Source organism: Camelus ferus, chromosome 16 (genome assembly GCF_009834535.1).
Source record: "Camelus ferus isolate YT-003-E chromosome 16, BCGSAC_Cfer_1.0, whole genome shotgun sequence".
NCBI lineage: Eukaryota > Metazoa > Chordata > Mammalia > Artiodactyla > Camelidae > Camelus > Camelus ferus.
Genome location: NC_045711.1, coordinates 5,202,281 through 5,218,975, shown reverse-complemented (window position 1 = coordinate 5,218,975; position 16,695 = coordinate 5,202,281). Strand labels below are relative to the sequence as shown.

The 16,695-nt window shown below is 47.3% G+C and overlaps 1 protein-coding gene across 6 annotated transcripts in view; it reads left to right on the top strand.

The window, feature by feature from the left end:
- Positions 1-16,695, top strand: part of YPEL2 (yippee like 2) — a 72,579-nt gene that overhangs the window by 17,946 nt on the left and 37,938 nt on the right. For all 6 annotated transcript variants that reach the window (XM_032498391.1, XM_032498387.1, XM_014556514.2 and 3 more), the window contains exon 2: positions 2,094-2,407. In XM_032498391.1, the coding sequence (XP_032354282.1) occupies positions 2,291-2,407 (117 nt within the window). In that variant the 5' untranslated portion in view covers positions 2,094-2,290. The remainder of the gene's footprint in view (positions 1-2,093; positions 2,408-16,695) is intronic.

Genomic DNA, 16,695 nt, shown 5'->3' with positions numbered 1-16,695 from the left:
AGGCTGTGGACTTCAGAAGCGGCTGGCCTGGGGCAAGCCTCCCACTCGCTTGCCCTGCCTCTGTCTTAACTTACCCCCTGACCTATCACCCCTTTCCTTCCTGGAAATGCTGTCCCTCCTGAGAGTGGAACAGGAGTATTGGAAAGTTCAAGGGTATTTCAGGAAACCCCTACTTTGCTCTTTCTACCACCTGGAACGCTTCAACACCCAACAGCATTGGTCTGCCCTGGGCTTTGGTTCTGAGCCCTCACCTTACCACTACGGGAGGACACCCAGGGTGAGACGAAGGGGCTCTCTGCTCCCTGGAGTCGTGGATCTCCCTCATCTCCTGTTATGGCCAGGTCTGACTCCGAGGTGGAGCTGGGGAGACTAATTCTCACCTCCACATTTTCCACATGTTACTGTAATGTTCAGTTTAATCTGATTTCACATCTTTAAAAGTAGTGGTGGAAGACTGAGCAAGGAAGACGTTATGTCTGGGCCCCTGTAGGTCTGAATCCCTTCAACAGGGTTGGACATCTCATGTGGAACTGGTCACCCTGGAGGTGGGGCTTGCTTGGCGTAGCTGCTCAAGGGACATGCAGGAGAAGAGCTAGTGACCACTGTTGTCCTTCAGTCTAGTGCTGGCCAGTGGTGTTGGCCACTCAGGAAGATACAGAGTCCCAGGGGTACAGTGGCCTTCAGTGGTGCTGTGTTGGGAAGGATGTCAGGGAGGAGGACAGCTTCCCTGTGAAAGATTTGGTTCCAGAGGTTTAGAGGAAAAAGAGGACTATGATTTGCGGACTTTGTCTAAACATCCAGATGGATCCCAGGCATAATCCAGCAAGAAAGATCTGATTTTGTTTGTCTTCCTCCCCCGTCTCTCTAAATAATTTTATCTTCAAAGCATGACACAGGCGTTAATTAACACTCTGGCTCTCCTGGGAGGTAGACAAGTGGGAACACCACCCCCGTTAGTGAAGCCCAGGGAATAGGTAGGTCCAGAAGCCTCAGGTATGTGAGCCTCAGTGAAGCAGAGTGGGTCTTAAACCTTGGAGTTTTGCCCTCAGACCTTTACTTGGACGTACCCTGGGAGCCACCCCACTTCTCAGTGTCCTTGTTTCTCATTAGAATAAAAGAGCTGAGGCTGTGGTAGGAGAAATGTTTGGTACTGTGGGATGAGTAATGGAAAGTTTGAGGGTTGAAGGGAAATTCTGGAAAGATTCACCATTATTGTGAATTTTAGATGCAGGAGTCTGATTATACCATGAATTTCATTCATTTACTTGCCTTCCCCTCCAAAAAGTATGTATATTGTATATATGTATATGTGTGTGTGTGTGTATATGTATGTATGTGTGTATATATATATATATGTGTGTGTGTGTGTGTGTGTGTATATATGTGTGTGTGTGTGTGTGTGTATATATATGTGTGTGTGTGTGTGTATATATATATATTATATACACACACACACACATACTGAGCATCTACTTCTGGGCAAGATATTGCAAAGAGAGTCACTTCTCCCAAAAAGACTGGCCAGCCATGAGGGACCCTGCTGGTTGAACTTGATCCTTTGTATCCCATGCTTATTAGTTCATAAGCAAAAGGTAGGATGGGGTTTGTTGCCTCTGTGGGTGGTGGTTTCAAGGGTGGGAGGACTCCTGGCATCTGTAAATGGATGAGAAATCCACCTGTGACGGTTGATGTAGTGAATCTCTAGAGAGTAAGCTTTTTCAGCCTATTGTCTTGCTTGACTCAGGAGAAGGGGCGCCTGAGGAGTCCTCTCCTTGGGGTTGCAGGTGGCATATCTGGCCTTTTCTAGGGCTTCCTGGGAATGGTATTCGTGTCAGTTTTCTGGTTGTTGGTAGGGTGACTGCTGAGAGCCCTGAGTTGATACTGAACCTCCAACTCTAGAACAGCAGCAATACTGAGATCTCCATTGGCTTCTTCGTATTCATTGGGCATCTTGGCACAGTGTAAGGACAGAGAAGGGGGTCGTTTTATCCTGTAAAAGCTGCCTTCTCTCTTGGGTGGCAGTTGGACTCTGCTTGGTTTGCCGGAAGCCCAGCTCCTTCAGCTCATGATATTCCCTTATCTTGGCACTGCAGGCTGCTGAGAACCAGCCCTCGACCTCTGCCTGAGGGTCCTTCCTCTGAAGACATCACCAGTGTGTGGAGCCTGCCGCACACCCACCCCTTGCCAAACCACGGCCTTTACCTGTGTCTTCCGGTGTTTCCCGTGCGACCCATCCTGTGGGAGTGCCTCGTGGGCCACCCCGGAGTTCAGCCCACGTTCAGCAGCGCCAATGGTGAAGATGACAAGATCCAAGACTTTCCAGGCATACCTGCCCTCGTGCCATCGGACCTACAGCTGCATTCACTGCAGAGCCCACTTGGCCAATCATGATGAACTCATTTCCAAGGTACATGTTCCCTGCAGGCCTTCCGTGCCTACCCATGGGGTGGGGCAAGGGCACTGCTGGCTCCTGGGTTTGCAGAGGTTGACACGCTCTCCCAGAGAGCCTGGGACCTTTGTACTCCGTCTTTTGTCCCGCGTGGTTGTCTCACTCAGCTGAGAAATAACTGAGTTGGAGGGAGGGTGTACTAGTTTAACGTGTAACTTTGGAATTTAGATGTCATCCCTGTTGGAGGCTGTGGGTGCTGGCAGCTTGCAGGCTGAGGAGTGATGGGAGCCTTTCCTTCCGCTTGCTTGGCCTGGGTTGGCGGGTGAACGCGATGTAGGGGGCTGCCTGCCTGGAAAGGGAGTTCTAAGAAAGGTAGGATCATGTAGTAGGGGTTATTCTCTTCAAGCCCCCAGAGAGGTTACCAGACAGTCAAATTACTAAAATGGGTGGCCTTTGGGAGGACCAAAAGTGGCTTGGTGAAGAGCTGACCCAGTGGCTTATGGGGACCTTTAGGGCTTCTACATGAGGTAACATGGCATGACATTTGTTCACAATCAGAAGAAAGAGTGGAATCCCATTTCCCTAAGGAGCCTTGGCAACTGCTTCCTGAAGTGGGGGTGGGGGTGTTAATAATAAATAAGTAAATACACCTAATGCCTCAGTTGTGCAGTCCAAGAACTAGCGCCTTCCGGGAGCGTTCTCAGGGGGACCGCCTCCCTCCTGGCCCTAAGTTTCCAAGGGAGGAGAAACAGCTTTTACTTGGCTGCATGAAAAGGAGAAGGAACCCATGGGGGACTTTTCCCTTTAAAAAACACCCTGTTTCAGAATCTGGACTTCATGCCATTAAAGTAAAAAAAAAAAAAAAAAAAAAGAAGAAGAAACCTTTACGCAGACTCAGACTAAGTTAAAAAAAAAATTGGTGTTTTTATTCTGTTTACAAGAACTGCTAGAAATGGTGGCATTACTTTCCCTGCCTCTGCCTTGGAAGCCCCAGCCAGAGAGGGAGGAAGTTAGAGAAGAGCCCTGTCCAGCTGGCTGATTTGACAGGAAGTGGAGAAGGCTGCTGAAACAACCACGGCTGGGAGTGGGGTTCTCAAATCAGGGCCGCGGGTGAAGCTCCTCCTGCGAGGCCTCTTCCAGGGTCTAGGGTTACCGCAGAGCTTGAACCCTGGGGCCCTCAGAGTCCTGGCCTCTGGCCCACTTTCCCTTCTCTAGGTTTCTGCTAATTCCTCTCCTCTGTGCTATTTACATTCAGCCAGCCTCCAGCTTCCTTCTCTGTCAACTAACTCATCTTGTCTTGGATTTTTCTTGAATCTGTTGGGAACCCCTTGAGTCTGGAAGTTTGGATGTGGGAAAGGCTGTGTCAGTGAGGGGAGAGAGGAGTCAGTCCTCTTTGCTTTGGAAGGGGGCCCGCAAGCTTGGAGGGAAAATGTGAGCTGTCCTATTTCTGGAAATCTCCAGAGAAAGTGGAAGCCAACACATATATCTTTTTAGTATCAGGAAGAAGTGCTATGTATCATAAGAAATGGAGGTCACAATAAACTGTACTAAAGCACCTTCTGTGTACTAAAAACTGCCACTTAACCCTTTATAAATGTTACCTCACTTAACTGTCACAAGAAACCTTAAGGTAGATGCTGTTAGTCAGATGTTGTATGGATGGAGAAGTTGAGACTCATACAAGTTGTCCAAGAACTCAAATCTGGAGTTCTCAAAGGAGAAAGGGCAGTTACCTCGAGGGTGCTGAAGAAGGATTTCTGGAAGAGGTGGCATTTGAGCTGGGCTTTGTCGATGGGCAGAAGTGAATATGTGGGGGTGGTAATGGCCTTCAAAGTTGATATCTTATCTCTTTGGCCTGGTACACGGGGCCTTGCATGATCTGGCAGAGCCTAGTTTTTGGAGTTAGGGCCCCTGCTGGTCCTTGCTTTATGTTCCAACTAAGCAGCATTCCCTGAATATGCAGATATGGGTATTTCAGGTCTCTGTGCCTCAGCCAAGAGCATCCCTTCTCCTTTACCTCCTTCCTCTCTCCCAAGAGCCCGCACACGTCCTTTTCCTCCTGGGACCTTGTCCTGCTAGCTTTGTATCTCTGGGTCAGAAGCTGACCCACAGCAAGAGCTCAGTAAATGAGCAAATGAACAGACGGGTGGATCCTGGGCCTTGGGAGAAGACAAGGGATGAGCCAAAAAGACCTTGTTGGCCTTGTTGGCCTCATGGTCTCCTTCCTGCCCCATTTGGGGCAGAAAAGCTCCTTCCCAAGTCCAGGCCAAAGTCAGCACAGGCTTCAGTTTCATTGGCTACAACCGGTGCACAGATGGGGTGCATTAGAGCTTGATGATTTAGAGAGTTGGGTTAAATGCCTGACTGTGGGGAAAGTGAGGGAACTGTGGTTGGCACTGCACAAAGATTCCTTTATTTCATTCCACAGCCACCCCCGGCATTAAATAATCTATAGATTCTTGTGCAGGTCCGCTTAACGGAAAGATCACGGCCCCCAGCCCCCTCCTTGGAAAATGGGCCTTTCTTTTCGTTTTGTTTCTCTCTTCCATTTAAGAAAGTTCAGGGAGAGAATGTTTCTCCTGTTCTCCCCTCTTGACATAATCTCCTATGCGGTTTCAGAATCCACCCAGTGGGAGTTAGGAGCTGGGAAGCAGCAAACTGGAGCAGCAGTGTAATTAAACAAGACTTTGTACTTCTAATAGAGCCTTTCGTCTGGAAGCTTGACATTCCATTGTTTGGGTGTTTTTTTTTTTTTAAAGTCAGTCTCCCTTTATTATGGAGAAGGCGACACAAAGGTCCAGAGAACTAAAGGTATGTGGGGTATGTCGCTGGCGGAGAACTGGGAACAGAATCAGGACTTCAGGCTCCCTTCTGATCTGTGTGGCTAAACCAACATGGAAATGTGTAGTTATCAAGTTTTAAACAATTAGGTTCTGCATTGATATGGTGGTGGAAAGACTCCTGTATGGGCTTTCCGTCTTCCGAGCGTGGTCTAGATTCTTTGAGGCCTCGTTGCCTGGAATCAGCTGTCCAACCTGAGTCTCATTTTCTCACTGATGAAATGAGTAAAGTAACATTGGCTGGGTCTGATGGTTAAGACCTTGCCCTTCTAGTGCGCAAACTCTGTGCCTTTGCTGTAACAGTCCTAGGAGGCAGGCCTACCTTACTTGAGTGTAGGGGGAGTAGGTTTACCTCACTGGGTTGTTATGAGGCTGGGTGAGGTCACAGATGTGTGGATGGTTTGCAAATCACAAAGCTCTATGCAAAGATAAAATAGTTTCCTTTGCTTCTCTTGGCCTTGATGTCCAAAAAAAAAAAAAAGGCAAGGAGGTAGGATGGAGGGGTTCATTACTGCCTGACACTAAGCAAATTTGGTTTAGCCAAGACAGTTTCACTTTAGAACCTGGGGCACAGGAGTTGGATTTAAAAGGATAAGGCAGTAGAAGAGCAGCAGAGTTTGTGTGTGTGTGTGTGTGTGTTGGCAGAAAGGTAACAGCATTTGCTCTGTAGGATGTGGGACGGGTTGGGGGGAGTGGGGGGGTTTGAATCGATGACAGAACTATCTAGGGAATGTGCTGAGGCCTCCTACAACTTCTTTCTTAGGGGGTGTTGTGGTCTAAATGCTTAAGTGTTTGCACGCAGAGGTATTTTGGGTTAGCACGAGGAATTGCTCACAGTTTCTCACTTAATGGTGCAAGGCCCAGTATAAAAATATGCTTTGGCTATAAAATAATAATAGTTTCAATTGGAGTGGTTAGTTGTCCCCAGTGAGAACCATCTAATGCTCATGTAAGTGGATACTGTCTATTATGGGAACCTGGATCTTCACAAAACTTTTCCATAGAAATTTTCTATCTGTAGTCCTTTCCTTGCCTCCTTCCTGCTAACCCTTCGATGGCACTGCAAGTAGGCCATTTAAGAGTGGTAAATTGTACACAGTAAATGCTGAAGCATGTTGCCAATAAAAAGAACCAATATTGTCAAAAAAAAAAAAAAAAGAGCGGTGAATCGGATTAATCTACCATGAACCCACTTTGGCTTCATTTCAAGACACAGGTTGCAGTAAGTGCACTGGATCCTTAGAGGGAAGGTGTCATAGGAGGCGGTAAAGTGGGCAGGTCAGTGACCAGCCTGAGGTGACACAGCCTCGGGGCCAGGCCGCGTCTCGGCCTCACTGTGTGTGAGGAGCTGGGCCTCCTTCTGAGGCTGCAGTCTAATTAGGAGGCAGGTCATTTTTGTTCCCTGCAGGGTTCCATTAGGCTTACAGTGGTGGCATTTTGGTTTTACCTTCTTGCCTAGATATTAGCTATAGCATTGCTTTGAGAAAAGTGGCAGGGAGGGATTTGCTCTGAAGCCTGAAGCCTTGTATTGACCTGGTGGCTTCTGAGAGGCCCGCTCTGCCTCAGGCTCCCAACTCTGCGTCTGAGCATGAGTGTTCTCCACCAGTGATGCCCAGCAAGACTTGTACCCCGAACACAATGACTTAGAGACTGTGGACCACTTGAGAATTTGTCAGGGATTTGTCTCTCTAATTCCCACCACCCACCAGTTTGTCTTTAATGTGCAATAAAGCTAACACTCCAGAATATTAATACAGTTATTTATGTCCTGAAAACTTAATGTAAAAATTAAATGCAGAAACAGAATTTCTAAAACATCTATTCATTTCTTTTCTTCTAAATGCCCTGGAAAATGTTATAGTGAGCATCAGATTATATTAGGAGTGTTAGTGACTACCGCATAACGTTAAGCAGCATAACTCCTAAAGAACACATCCAATAAGATGGTCCTTGAAGATAATTTTGTGAGCTTTTCTAACTTGCAGAATATATGTTATATTGTAATTTTGTTAACCAAGAAATTTTAGGATCCAATGGATGACTATTATAAAACCATAATTCAATAAAATTAGTATTTCTATTCTAGGAAAAAAGCCAGATTGCATGTAAACCTATGTCTGTCTGTCTCATTAAAAGTGGTTGTTTTTGTTTCTAAAATAGTGGGGACCTAAGACCAGAGTGATTGATAGGTTTCAAGAAACAAAAGGTTGAGGATAGTCAGTGTTGCACAACCCATACCATAGTGGGTGCTTTTGCTTCTTTTGCAATATTAGCAAAACATTATTGTGTTTTTGTCAGTTTCCTAAAGAGCATTTCTGAGGGTTCGGTAAAAGCATAAGTGATAAATTATGGAAGAGTTCCAACATAAGCCAGTAAGCCCAGTTTACGAACACATTCAGTTTAACTTGTAAAGAAAAATCACATATCCAACCTGCAATTACTTCTTTTCCACAACTATTTGATCTTTGAAAGCCCTAATCTCCTACTAATGGAGTGTTATTTCTGGAGGGGCGCAAATGAGCTGTCTGCTGACCACCCAGGAAGGGGTGACAGGTGAACCAAGTCTGTACAGCAAATCTCCAAACAGAGGCATGTGGTTAGATTATAGTGTTTCTTGGTGAAAAGAAATTATTTAGAATTTGTATAATATAACATCTTATGATATCTTCTCCACATGGGGACAGAGATTGAATCAGTTCAGGGTGAGATAAGCCACAAATTAGGCTGGTATAATTTGTATAGCATAATTTTCAACATTGGGACCACCTTAACGGGAGCTCAGAGGCCTCTGGTACATGTGGGTGATGGCAGTGGGGACTGTGCCTGTAACTTGCCCTTTTGTTTCATTGGTTCCGTTCTGTCATTGCACAAATAGTAAATATGTTCTCTGTGGGCATGGTGGGGTGTGGGCACTGTACTAGATATTATGACTCTACCCTCATGGATTTTATCCTGAAGAACTTTTACTCTAGTTAGGGAGATAAAAGCTTCATAAGCCATCTCTTCCTTTTCTTTTCCTTTTTTTTTCCTGAGAACAATTTAACAAACCAAAATCAAAACCAAAGCACACATATGTATAGATCTTGAGATGTTATAGCAAATTTAAAATATGTATGTCAGCATGATTCAGATGGTTTCCATTATGGTGGGTAAACAGTCATTCTACAGTATATGTTGAATGGATGTCCACATTGTGCCGTGAAACCATACTCTTTGTTTCTAAATTTGAAAGCTAGCCATCTGGAGCAGGGGGCCAGTCAACCTTTGCAGATACAACATCCAGCTCAGGAATGTCTGCAGTCACAATTATCAGGGAGCCAGTGTTCAGCTTGGTTCTTACAAAGCCTCCATGTACAAACTCTTCATTGTAGGTTCCAGCCTGGGTCTTCAGAGGAGAAAAATGGCGCTCATCCACGTAGCATGTCTCCATGCATGGAGTGAATGGCGTGAGTTCTCACAGCTAGGGGCCTCTTATGAAGGCCCTGGTACAGGTGTTTTCTGGTCAATGTCTAAGTCTCATCTGGTTCTGTTTCCTTTATATCTTAAGTTGTAGAAGATCTTTTCTGCTCGTCTTTGGGTCATTCTCACTGACAGTTGCTCTCTAAGTAGTTGTGATTTTGATGTGCCCATGGTGGGAGCGGGGCTCAGGGTCTTCGTACTCCTCCATCTTGACCAGGCCCCCAAAACTCATCCCTTCTTGGAGTTTGTGCAGTTGGCCCTCTATATCCACAGTTCCACATAAGGAATCTGAGCATCCTCGAATTTTGGTATCTGAAGTGGATCCTGGGACCAATCCCCTGCGGCTATGTACTTTACCTTAGGTTTATCTTAAAGCATTTATCACAATGTGATGATGAATGTCTCCCATTAACCTATGAACTACTCGTGGAGATGATCGTGATGTCATCCTGGTGTCTATAGCACCTGGTCCAAGTCCTAAAGATTGGCAAATTTTCAGTGAAGATCTGAGTGAATCACTATCAGTACTCTAAAATAGAGACAGAATGAGGGATTCTTAATCTGGGGTCCTTGGACTAACTTCAAGGGATCCCTGAAATTGTATGTTTAATTCTGTGTGTATGTATATTTTTCTAGGGAGGGTTCCATAGCTTTCATTAGGTCCTCAAAGGATTGTTGATCCAAAAAACCCCTCAACCACCCCCACCCCAAGAAAAAAAAAAACACCCCTTAAGATCCATGTCTAGAAATAGAAGTTCTGGGAAGACTTGGTAGAAGTGACACTGAGATGTACCTTGAAGCAAGAACCTAGACGTGAGGGGCCAGTAAAAAGAGCAGCATGAATAAAGAAGTGGGGGCCAGGAGTGTGTGTGGGGCAGCTGTTCTTTTGGGGGAGATCATTGAGGAGCTGTGTGAAAACAGATTGAAAGAGTGGGCCAAAGTCAGATTGCTGGGAGAATAGAGGTTCGGACTTCGTCCTTCTGGCAGTTGGCTGCCACTGAAGACTTGTGAGCAAGCAGTGACATGACCGGAGCTCTGCTGTCAGATGTCAGATGTAGGAGGTAAACTGCTGAAGAAGAGACTGGAAGTGGAGAGACTAGTGCGTACACACCCCAGTGGTCTGAGGGTGTTCTGGCCACATGGTGATCATTCAGTACATACTTGTTGACCACTGCTTGGGAAAGAAATACAAGCATTCTAAGGTTAAAAAAAAAAATCCTCCCTCTCATTTATAGCCACAGTAAAAGGGAATTGAGTTCAGGAAGTCACACTCTTTGGTTGGGAGGCGGATCTGTCCCACGGTCTGTGAAAATTAATGATCTGGGCATAAGTAGAATTGCTCACCGATTTATTATCAAAGGAGCTGCTAGGGACCAAGTCGAGTGAATCATCTGTGTTTTTTGCTGCAGACTGCAGGCAGCTGGAGCACAAAATCTGCTCAAATGTGGTCCTTTCTATGTGGTTGCTTTAAATACCGAAAGGAAATGTTGACTTGAGCTATGAGGCGTACCCTGAAAATTAACTCTGTGGTTTGCAAGTGCCTGTAAGGTTCCAGTCCTAAGATTGTGCATTCATGTCTCAGCATTCAGCAAGGACTCTGGTGGTTGCAAGCTCGTGTTCCTAGTGAAAATCCAAACCCTCTTCAGCAGAGAGTTCTCCCTGAGAAGCAAGAAGGAAGGTGGCACCATTGCTGCTTTGGCTGTTTGTATTTTTGGAATCTGCCATCATACACTGGTTGTTCAATTCAATAATATTTTTTGTGTTTTCAAACAACATGCCAGGCCCTCAGCTGGGTGCTAGGGACAGGGAGCAGAAGCCAACATGATTCCTACTCTCAGAGAGCCTGCGATCTTTGGGGTACGTGGGAAAGTAAGGCTCACCGTGGAGGGCAGAATAATGTTCCAGATGCGGTTGTGTTGGTGCCATAGAAAACCCCAGAATGAAAAAATCTCGCATTGCTGCTGTTGATTACTATTTATTAAAGACCTACTGTGTGCCAGGACTCCTTACAGCATCATTTCAAGGTGGAGGTCACGTGACTTGCCTAAGGCCATCGGGTACCATGACGCTGCGTGGGATGCAGCTCTTGTTAGGTCTCTGCCCTCTTTACCGTAGCCTGACCTAGGTAGCTCCGCCGACTGTTTTCTGGAACTCTTGGTAACATTGGTAGTTAATCCTACCCCTTCTTCCTCTTACCTTTCTCTTGCCATAGAGAATTCTTCCCTTTTCTCTCTTCAGTTTGCACCCATTCTTGAAGACCAGCTTAAGTATTTCCTAGGATGTCTTCCTGGAGTGCAGGCTTCTCTCCCTCCACTGGACGTCTGTAGAACTCACTGCCTGGTGGTTCATTTGGCAATTAGTAATGACTGTCTTGTAATAATATGGTCTGTGTCATTGTGGTTACATGCACTTTTATGTATAATTGTCTTGTTTCCTAATAAAATTCCAAATGACCTGGAGTCACGGATTATCCAAATTTTAGAGCTGGAGGGGCCTCTGAGTTTTTCTAGTTCGACCCCTCATTTTAGGGGAATTAGGAAGCCAAGGCCCAGAGAAACCGAGTCCCTCTGACTCTGCACTTTGCCACCCCCTCCCTGCCCCACCGCCTACTGCCGTACACATAACAGGTGCTTGTAAATGCTGGGCGCAGCCCTGGAGGAGAGGGCTGGCAGCTCGGAGAAGGCTGGTATCAAACTGCATGCTCTTGGGCAAGACTGTTTTCTCGGGCATTAGCTTTGACTGCCACTAAAAGTTCCAGCCACCTCCCCCGTCCTCCCATTCTAGTATCATCCCCAAAGCTGATCCGAGGTAACTTAGTGGTTAGCAGTCTTAACGTCTGAGTCAGACTACCTGGGCTCAAACCCTGGCTTTTTTGCTTAGTAGTTTTGCAAGTTAAGTAGCCTCTCTCTGTCTTGGTGCCCTCATTGGGAAAATGGGAATAATATTAATATTAGACACCTGTAAGATTTTTTGTGGGAATTAAGTGAGTTGATCAATATAAAGTATTTATCATAGAGCCGGACATTCATAGTAAATGCTCAGTAAATGTTGGTTATCTATGAAGATTCATTAAGAAAACCAAACAGAAAGTGGCACTCAGACGTAACCAGGTGCTGGCACCCATAACAGTCCTGGTATATCTGCTCCTTCCTCTCTCGAGGGTCTCAGCTCTTGCCCTTTAAGTGTACCATGTCGTCAGTGGTCTTCTGAGACCTGTAGAATCACTGAGTCTCTTGTTCCTTGTAGTAATTCCAAAGGGCCCAGCAGGTGTCTGGAGGTAATTAAGTCACAAGCAGCGGCAGCTTCCACTCTGCTCAGCAGCTTCCACTCTGCTCGTGGGGGGTGGGGGGCTTATCTGCAAGCAGCTGGGAGACCTCTCTAGAATTTAAGTGGAAAAATCTGGCCCTGCCCCCTTCCCCTCTAGTCTGCCAGGTGGTTATTTTGCCTCTGAACAAAACATCAACCGGTTACAGAGACCTCAAACTACTGTGGCAGCTGGAAGAGAATTCTGGGTCTGAGCGTTGGAGCAGCAGAGGAGAATTGCTTGTCAGTTTGGTTCACTCTGTGATGCTTCACCGTGGGGGTGGAGTGAGGTTCTTCTGCTAGAAGCCATTTTCCTTACCTTTGAAAAACCAAAACTAGAAAAGAATCTCCAGCACTTTTGTTTTAAAGCACTCAGGCAGCTCCTGAAGGGAGGGTTTGACCTGGTGACCCAGAGTATTGTTTCTGGGGTCAGGGCTGCCAAGCCAAGGAGAACTTTCGTTCTCTGCTTCCCTCCGCACCACCCCGCCCCTTGCCTATTGCTAGTGGCTGGACAGTGACTCAGGGGAGGAGGAAGGAGGGGAGGCAGGAGAGGAAGAGAGGAGGAGACAGCTCCGCCAGCCGCTGCTAAAAACAACAACATCTAATCAGTCTATAAACTCCCTCCTGTCCAGACCACAGGGATGTCAAGAGGCCGGGCAGGTGGCACTGGCTCTCCCCTCCCCCCCACCCCCGGCCCTAACATCTTTGGGTCTTTGAAGGGGCAACTTAAGATTGTCAAGAGGAAAATTATCTATTTGGGGGGGCCCAGGAAACTCCTTTTCCTCCTTGTGAGGACTGGTCCCACCAAGAGCACTCACTGAAGTGTCAACCCTCTAACAGATAAATGAGGGGCCGGAAAAGCATTTCTTGCCAAAACAAAAGATCCTGGAGTGAGAACTCCTGCATGCACTCAGCCCTCTCCATTCTGCATTCAGTGAGCTCCTCTTGCATGTTAGATATCAGGGATACAGTGGAGGTGTGTGCCTTGCTTTCACCCAGCTTGTACCCAGAATCCTTGGTTACTGGAAAGCCCACCATCTGAAGAAGCAGCTCGTGGCAGTATAAGTGGGGAGCTCCATCCTGAGCCTGGTACCCAAGATTGTCTGGAGCGGCTGAGAAGCCGACAGTTCCATATTGCTGTCTGTCCAATCTGCCTGATTTTCATGAGATGCCCAGATGTGTACAGCTTTACCCTCGCACTGCCCCTGTCCTCCTCGACGGTGTCAGCCCAAGCTGTAAAACTGCCAGCTGGGCTCTTAAAGCTCGAGGCGGTCAGTGAATCAGACTTGCTGTGCTCTGATGTGTCTTGGGAGGAATGTCTGTTCTTAGCACCAGGCCTCTCACCACTGGTGACTGCTCTGCTGACTTTACCCACAGCTGGCCCCTCCCCTTCACATGCCGGATGTTCCAAATGACAGGTAGGGCTCTGAGGAGTCCTTTCAGGCTCACTCCAGACTGATTCACGTAGGAAACCCAAGGACAGAGGAAGCGAGAAAAACCAGACTTCCTGCAGCTCCTTTAAGCTCCAAGTCTCCATATTTCTCGATCCTCCCTTTAGTGGGAGAGGAAAAAAAAAAGGCAAAGTCTATCTGTGGGGGAGGAGAGCTCCTCCCAGTCTGTCTCCTTCTCTGTAAAAACAACAGGCCCGTCTGCCCTGGGCACTGTGGGGGCAGGTGCTGGGTAAGTACAGGAGGAAGGAAAGCCGATAAGATAAGGCCTGACAAATCTAGGTCACCAGGCTACTGCTAGGCACCTGTGTGACTGGTCACCTTGAAGCTGACAGGAGGGAGGATAGACCTCGGTTCAGGGCACAGACTGGCTGACTTCCTGTGGTTGGTTTATTTGATAAACATGTCTTGAGCATCATTATATGCTGGGCCACGTGCTTAGGTGTTTCAGGCCCCTGGGTGTCTCTGAGGCAAAATCTCCTCCTGGATCCCAGGCCTGTAACCATTGCTAAAAAAAGAAATGACATCATGCAAAAGCCAGTTGGTCCACGAGCTTCCAGAGTAGGGGCAGCCAGTCTCTTGGTAGAAGGGAGGGGCTGTTTGGAGACTTTATTCCTTATTCCTTCGCCGTATCAGTGGTCAGCAAAATTTCTTCTGTCAAGGCCAGATAGTTAATATTTTTGGCTTTGCTGGTGATGTGGTTTCAACTCTGCAGCCGCAGAGAAGACATAAGCAAATGAGTGTGGCTGTGTTTCAGTAACACTTTATTTACAAAGCAGGTGAGAGGCCCGGTTTGGCCCTAGTGTGCTGTTTGCCGACTCCTTGCTAGATGATTGGAATGACTGTTGTGAAATAGGTGTTGGAGAAATGGGTTTGTTTATGTGATTTCGGGAGTCCCAAATCAACCTGGGGCTTCACTGGGTAGGGAGAGTGTAGGAGTTGATGGACTGTGCTCAGTGCCAAGGTCTGGTTGACAGAAAGATTTCCACTGCACAGGCCAAACTTCAGCCTGAGCCACCCGGCACCCGCAGCTTCCCACTAACAGTGGCAAGGTGGTCCAGCGAGGCAGTGCACATAGTTTCATACAATCTCATCACTTGAATGGGAAAACATTGTGGGGTCCCGTGGATGGTGAGCCAGTGGCACCACTTTAAAAGCCCTAAACGAAGAGTCAAGCCACCTTTGCTCTAGGCCTGGCTCTGCCGTTAACTGTTGAGTGTGGCACTGGATCAGGCACGTACCCTCTCTGACCAGTCAGCACGCACTGAGTACTACTGTAGGAGCAGCGGGGATGCAGAAATGGACACAACAAAATGTTTGTCTTAAGTAGCTTGTGGTCTAGTGGGGAAGACAAGCAGGTGAACTATTATTAGTGAAAAACAAGCTTCGAGTAGGCAATTGTTCAGGATGCTCTGGGGGCAAAGAGGATGTGTATTTACTAAGTGAACAGGAAAGGGGAAGCCATTCTGAGCAGAGGCAGAGAAACATTCGAGAGGAGATCCAGCCTACGGGCCCCCAGGTAGGAGGTGGAGAGGCCGTGTGAGGGGGAAGCAGGAACTGAGCAGGGGTGGATCATGTCCGGCCCAGAAGCTCAGCTAAGGAGTTTAGACTCAATTCCGTACGCTGTAAGCAAGGGAGTAATAACGTTCGATTCAGATTGGACTCAACTTCTCTCTAGCTTCTACGAACCATATATCCACAAGCTTTGTATGTATAGGAATGTTGATATTGTGTAAAGTTAATAAGCACCGACAATTAAGCCAGTAGCTGTAATTAATAACCAGGCTCCGTCCTTTCCTGGTGATGCTTTCAGCTAAACAGATAAATCATTGTCAAACACCAAACACCCATAACTCTGAGAAGAGGGCCTTTCAGAGTACCTCAGGACCTGGGTTCCCTGGTTTGCTGAGTGAGAGACTCCCTCAGGTGACCTTCCTGGCTTCTTAAGGCTCACTGAGTCATCGTAAGCTGGCAGCTGCAACCCCACATGTCTGAGTTTTTCTGTTACTTTGAAAGGAGAACTGAGTTGCCGGACTTAGATGGCTCTGCTGTAGTTTTGAGGTTTAGGACGGGGAAAAGTGAAGGGGCAAAATAAGTGGCTTCTGCAGTCTTCATGGATTTTAGGGCCTGAGAGTAACTGAAAATGGCATTAGAATGTGGGGGTTCTTGAGCAGTGATTCCCAAATCTGACAGTACGTCAGAATAAGCTGGGATAAAGGCCGGTCTCCAGGTCCCACCTCCAGAGATTCCTATTCTGTTGATCTGAATGTGACTGGGAATCAGAGCCCTGACTAAAGGAGGGAGACAAGTCACCTAACACCAGATTTAAGGAGGCGCTCACTCTTGGTCGAACAAGTGCAGAGGCGGCACCTCAGAGCGGGTGCCTCCTTAAATCTTGTGTTCTAGCTTTTTGGCTGGCCTCACCCTAGTCCCAGGCCTACTAGGGATCTGTATTTTTAACAAGTACCCTTCCTCTCCCCTCTGAGATTCTAATGCATCTAATACTAATATTTGAGAGCCACTGCTCTAGGACACGTGTCCTCAGTGCTTGGAAAATAGCTGTACATGCTGTCCCTACCATCCGCTATCTACCACCCAGCCCTTTCCACTCCCGAAGGTCCAAAGTGTGGTCAGGCACTTTACTCGGCACTTTTTATGTGACTCGTATCTTTTGTGCCAACCCAGAGCAAGATGCACTGTTGTTCCCGTTTCAGATGAAGAAAGTGAGGCTTAGTCAAATTGAGTGGACCAAGGGGAACCAGCCAAGGAAATGGTAGAACCAGAATTGGAATTCAGTTGTGACCCCCGCCTCCTCCCCAAGCCGTGCCCCTAGGTGCTCTGCCACATGGCCTATTTTTCGGTCTGGATTAGCAGAGGAACCTGGGCCGGCCCCCTCTCTTGGTCCTTCACAGGCTGTCTGCCTGGCTCTGAAATCACCAGGTAACTTCCTGTACCTGGGGTTTTGTACTTGGATTAAATATGGCACCCCAAATTTTCATTGGGTGTTTCGTTTGTTGGTTAGTGGATTTCCTGACACATACAGCCATGGCAGGCCGGGGGAGGAGCGGAGGAAGAGCGCAGGTGACACTCAGCAGGGGCAGAAGACTTATTCTTTCTCAAGCTGTTTACTGATTAACTCCCTTTGCTCCTGAAAGAGAAAGAAGAGTCAGCAGGGCTCAGAAGCCCTAACTTGTGGTCCAGCTGGGTCAGGGGGAATGACCCTGTGCAGTACCCCCCACCCCACCCCGGGGCATGT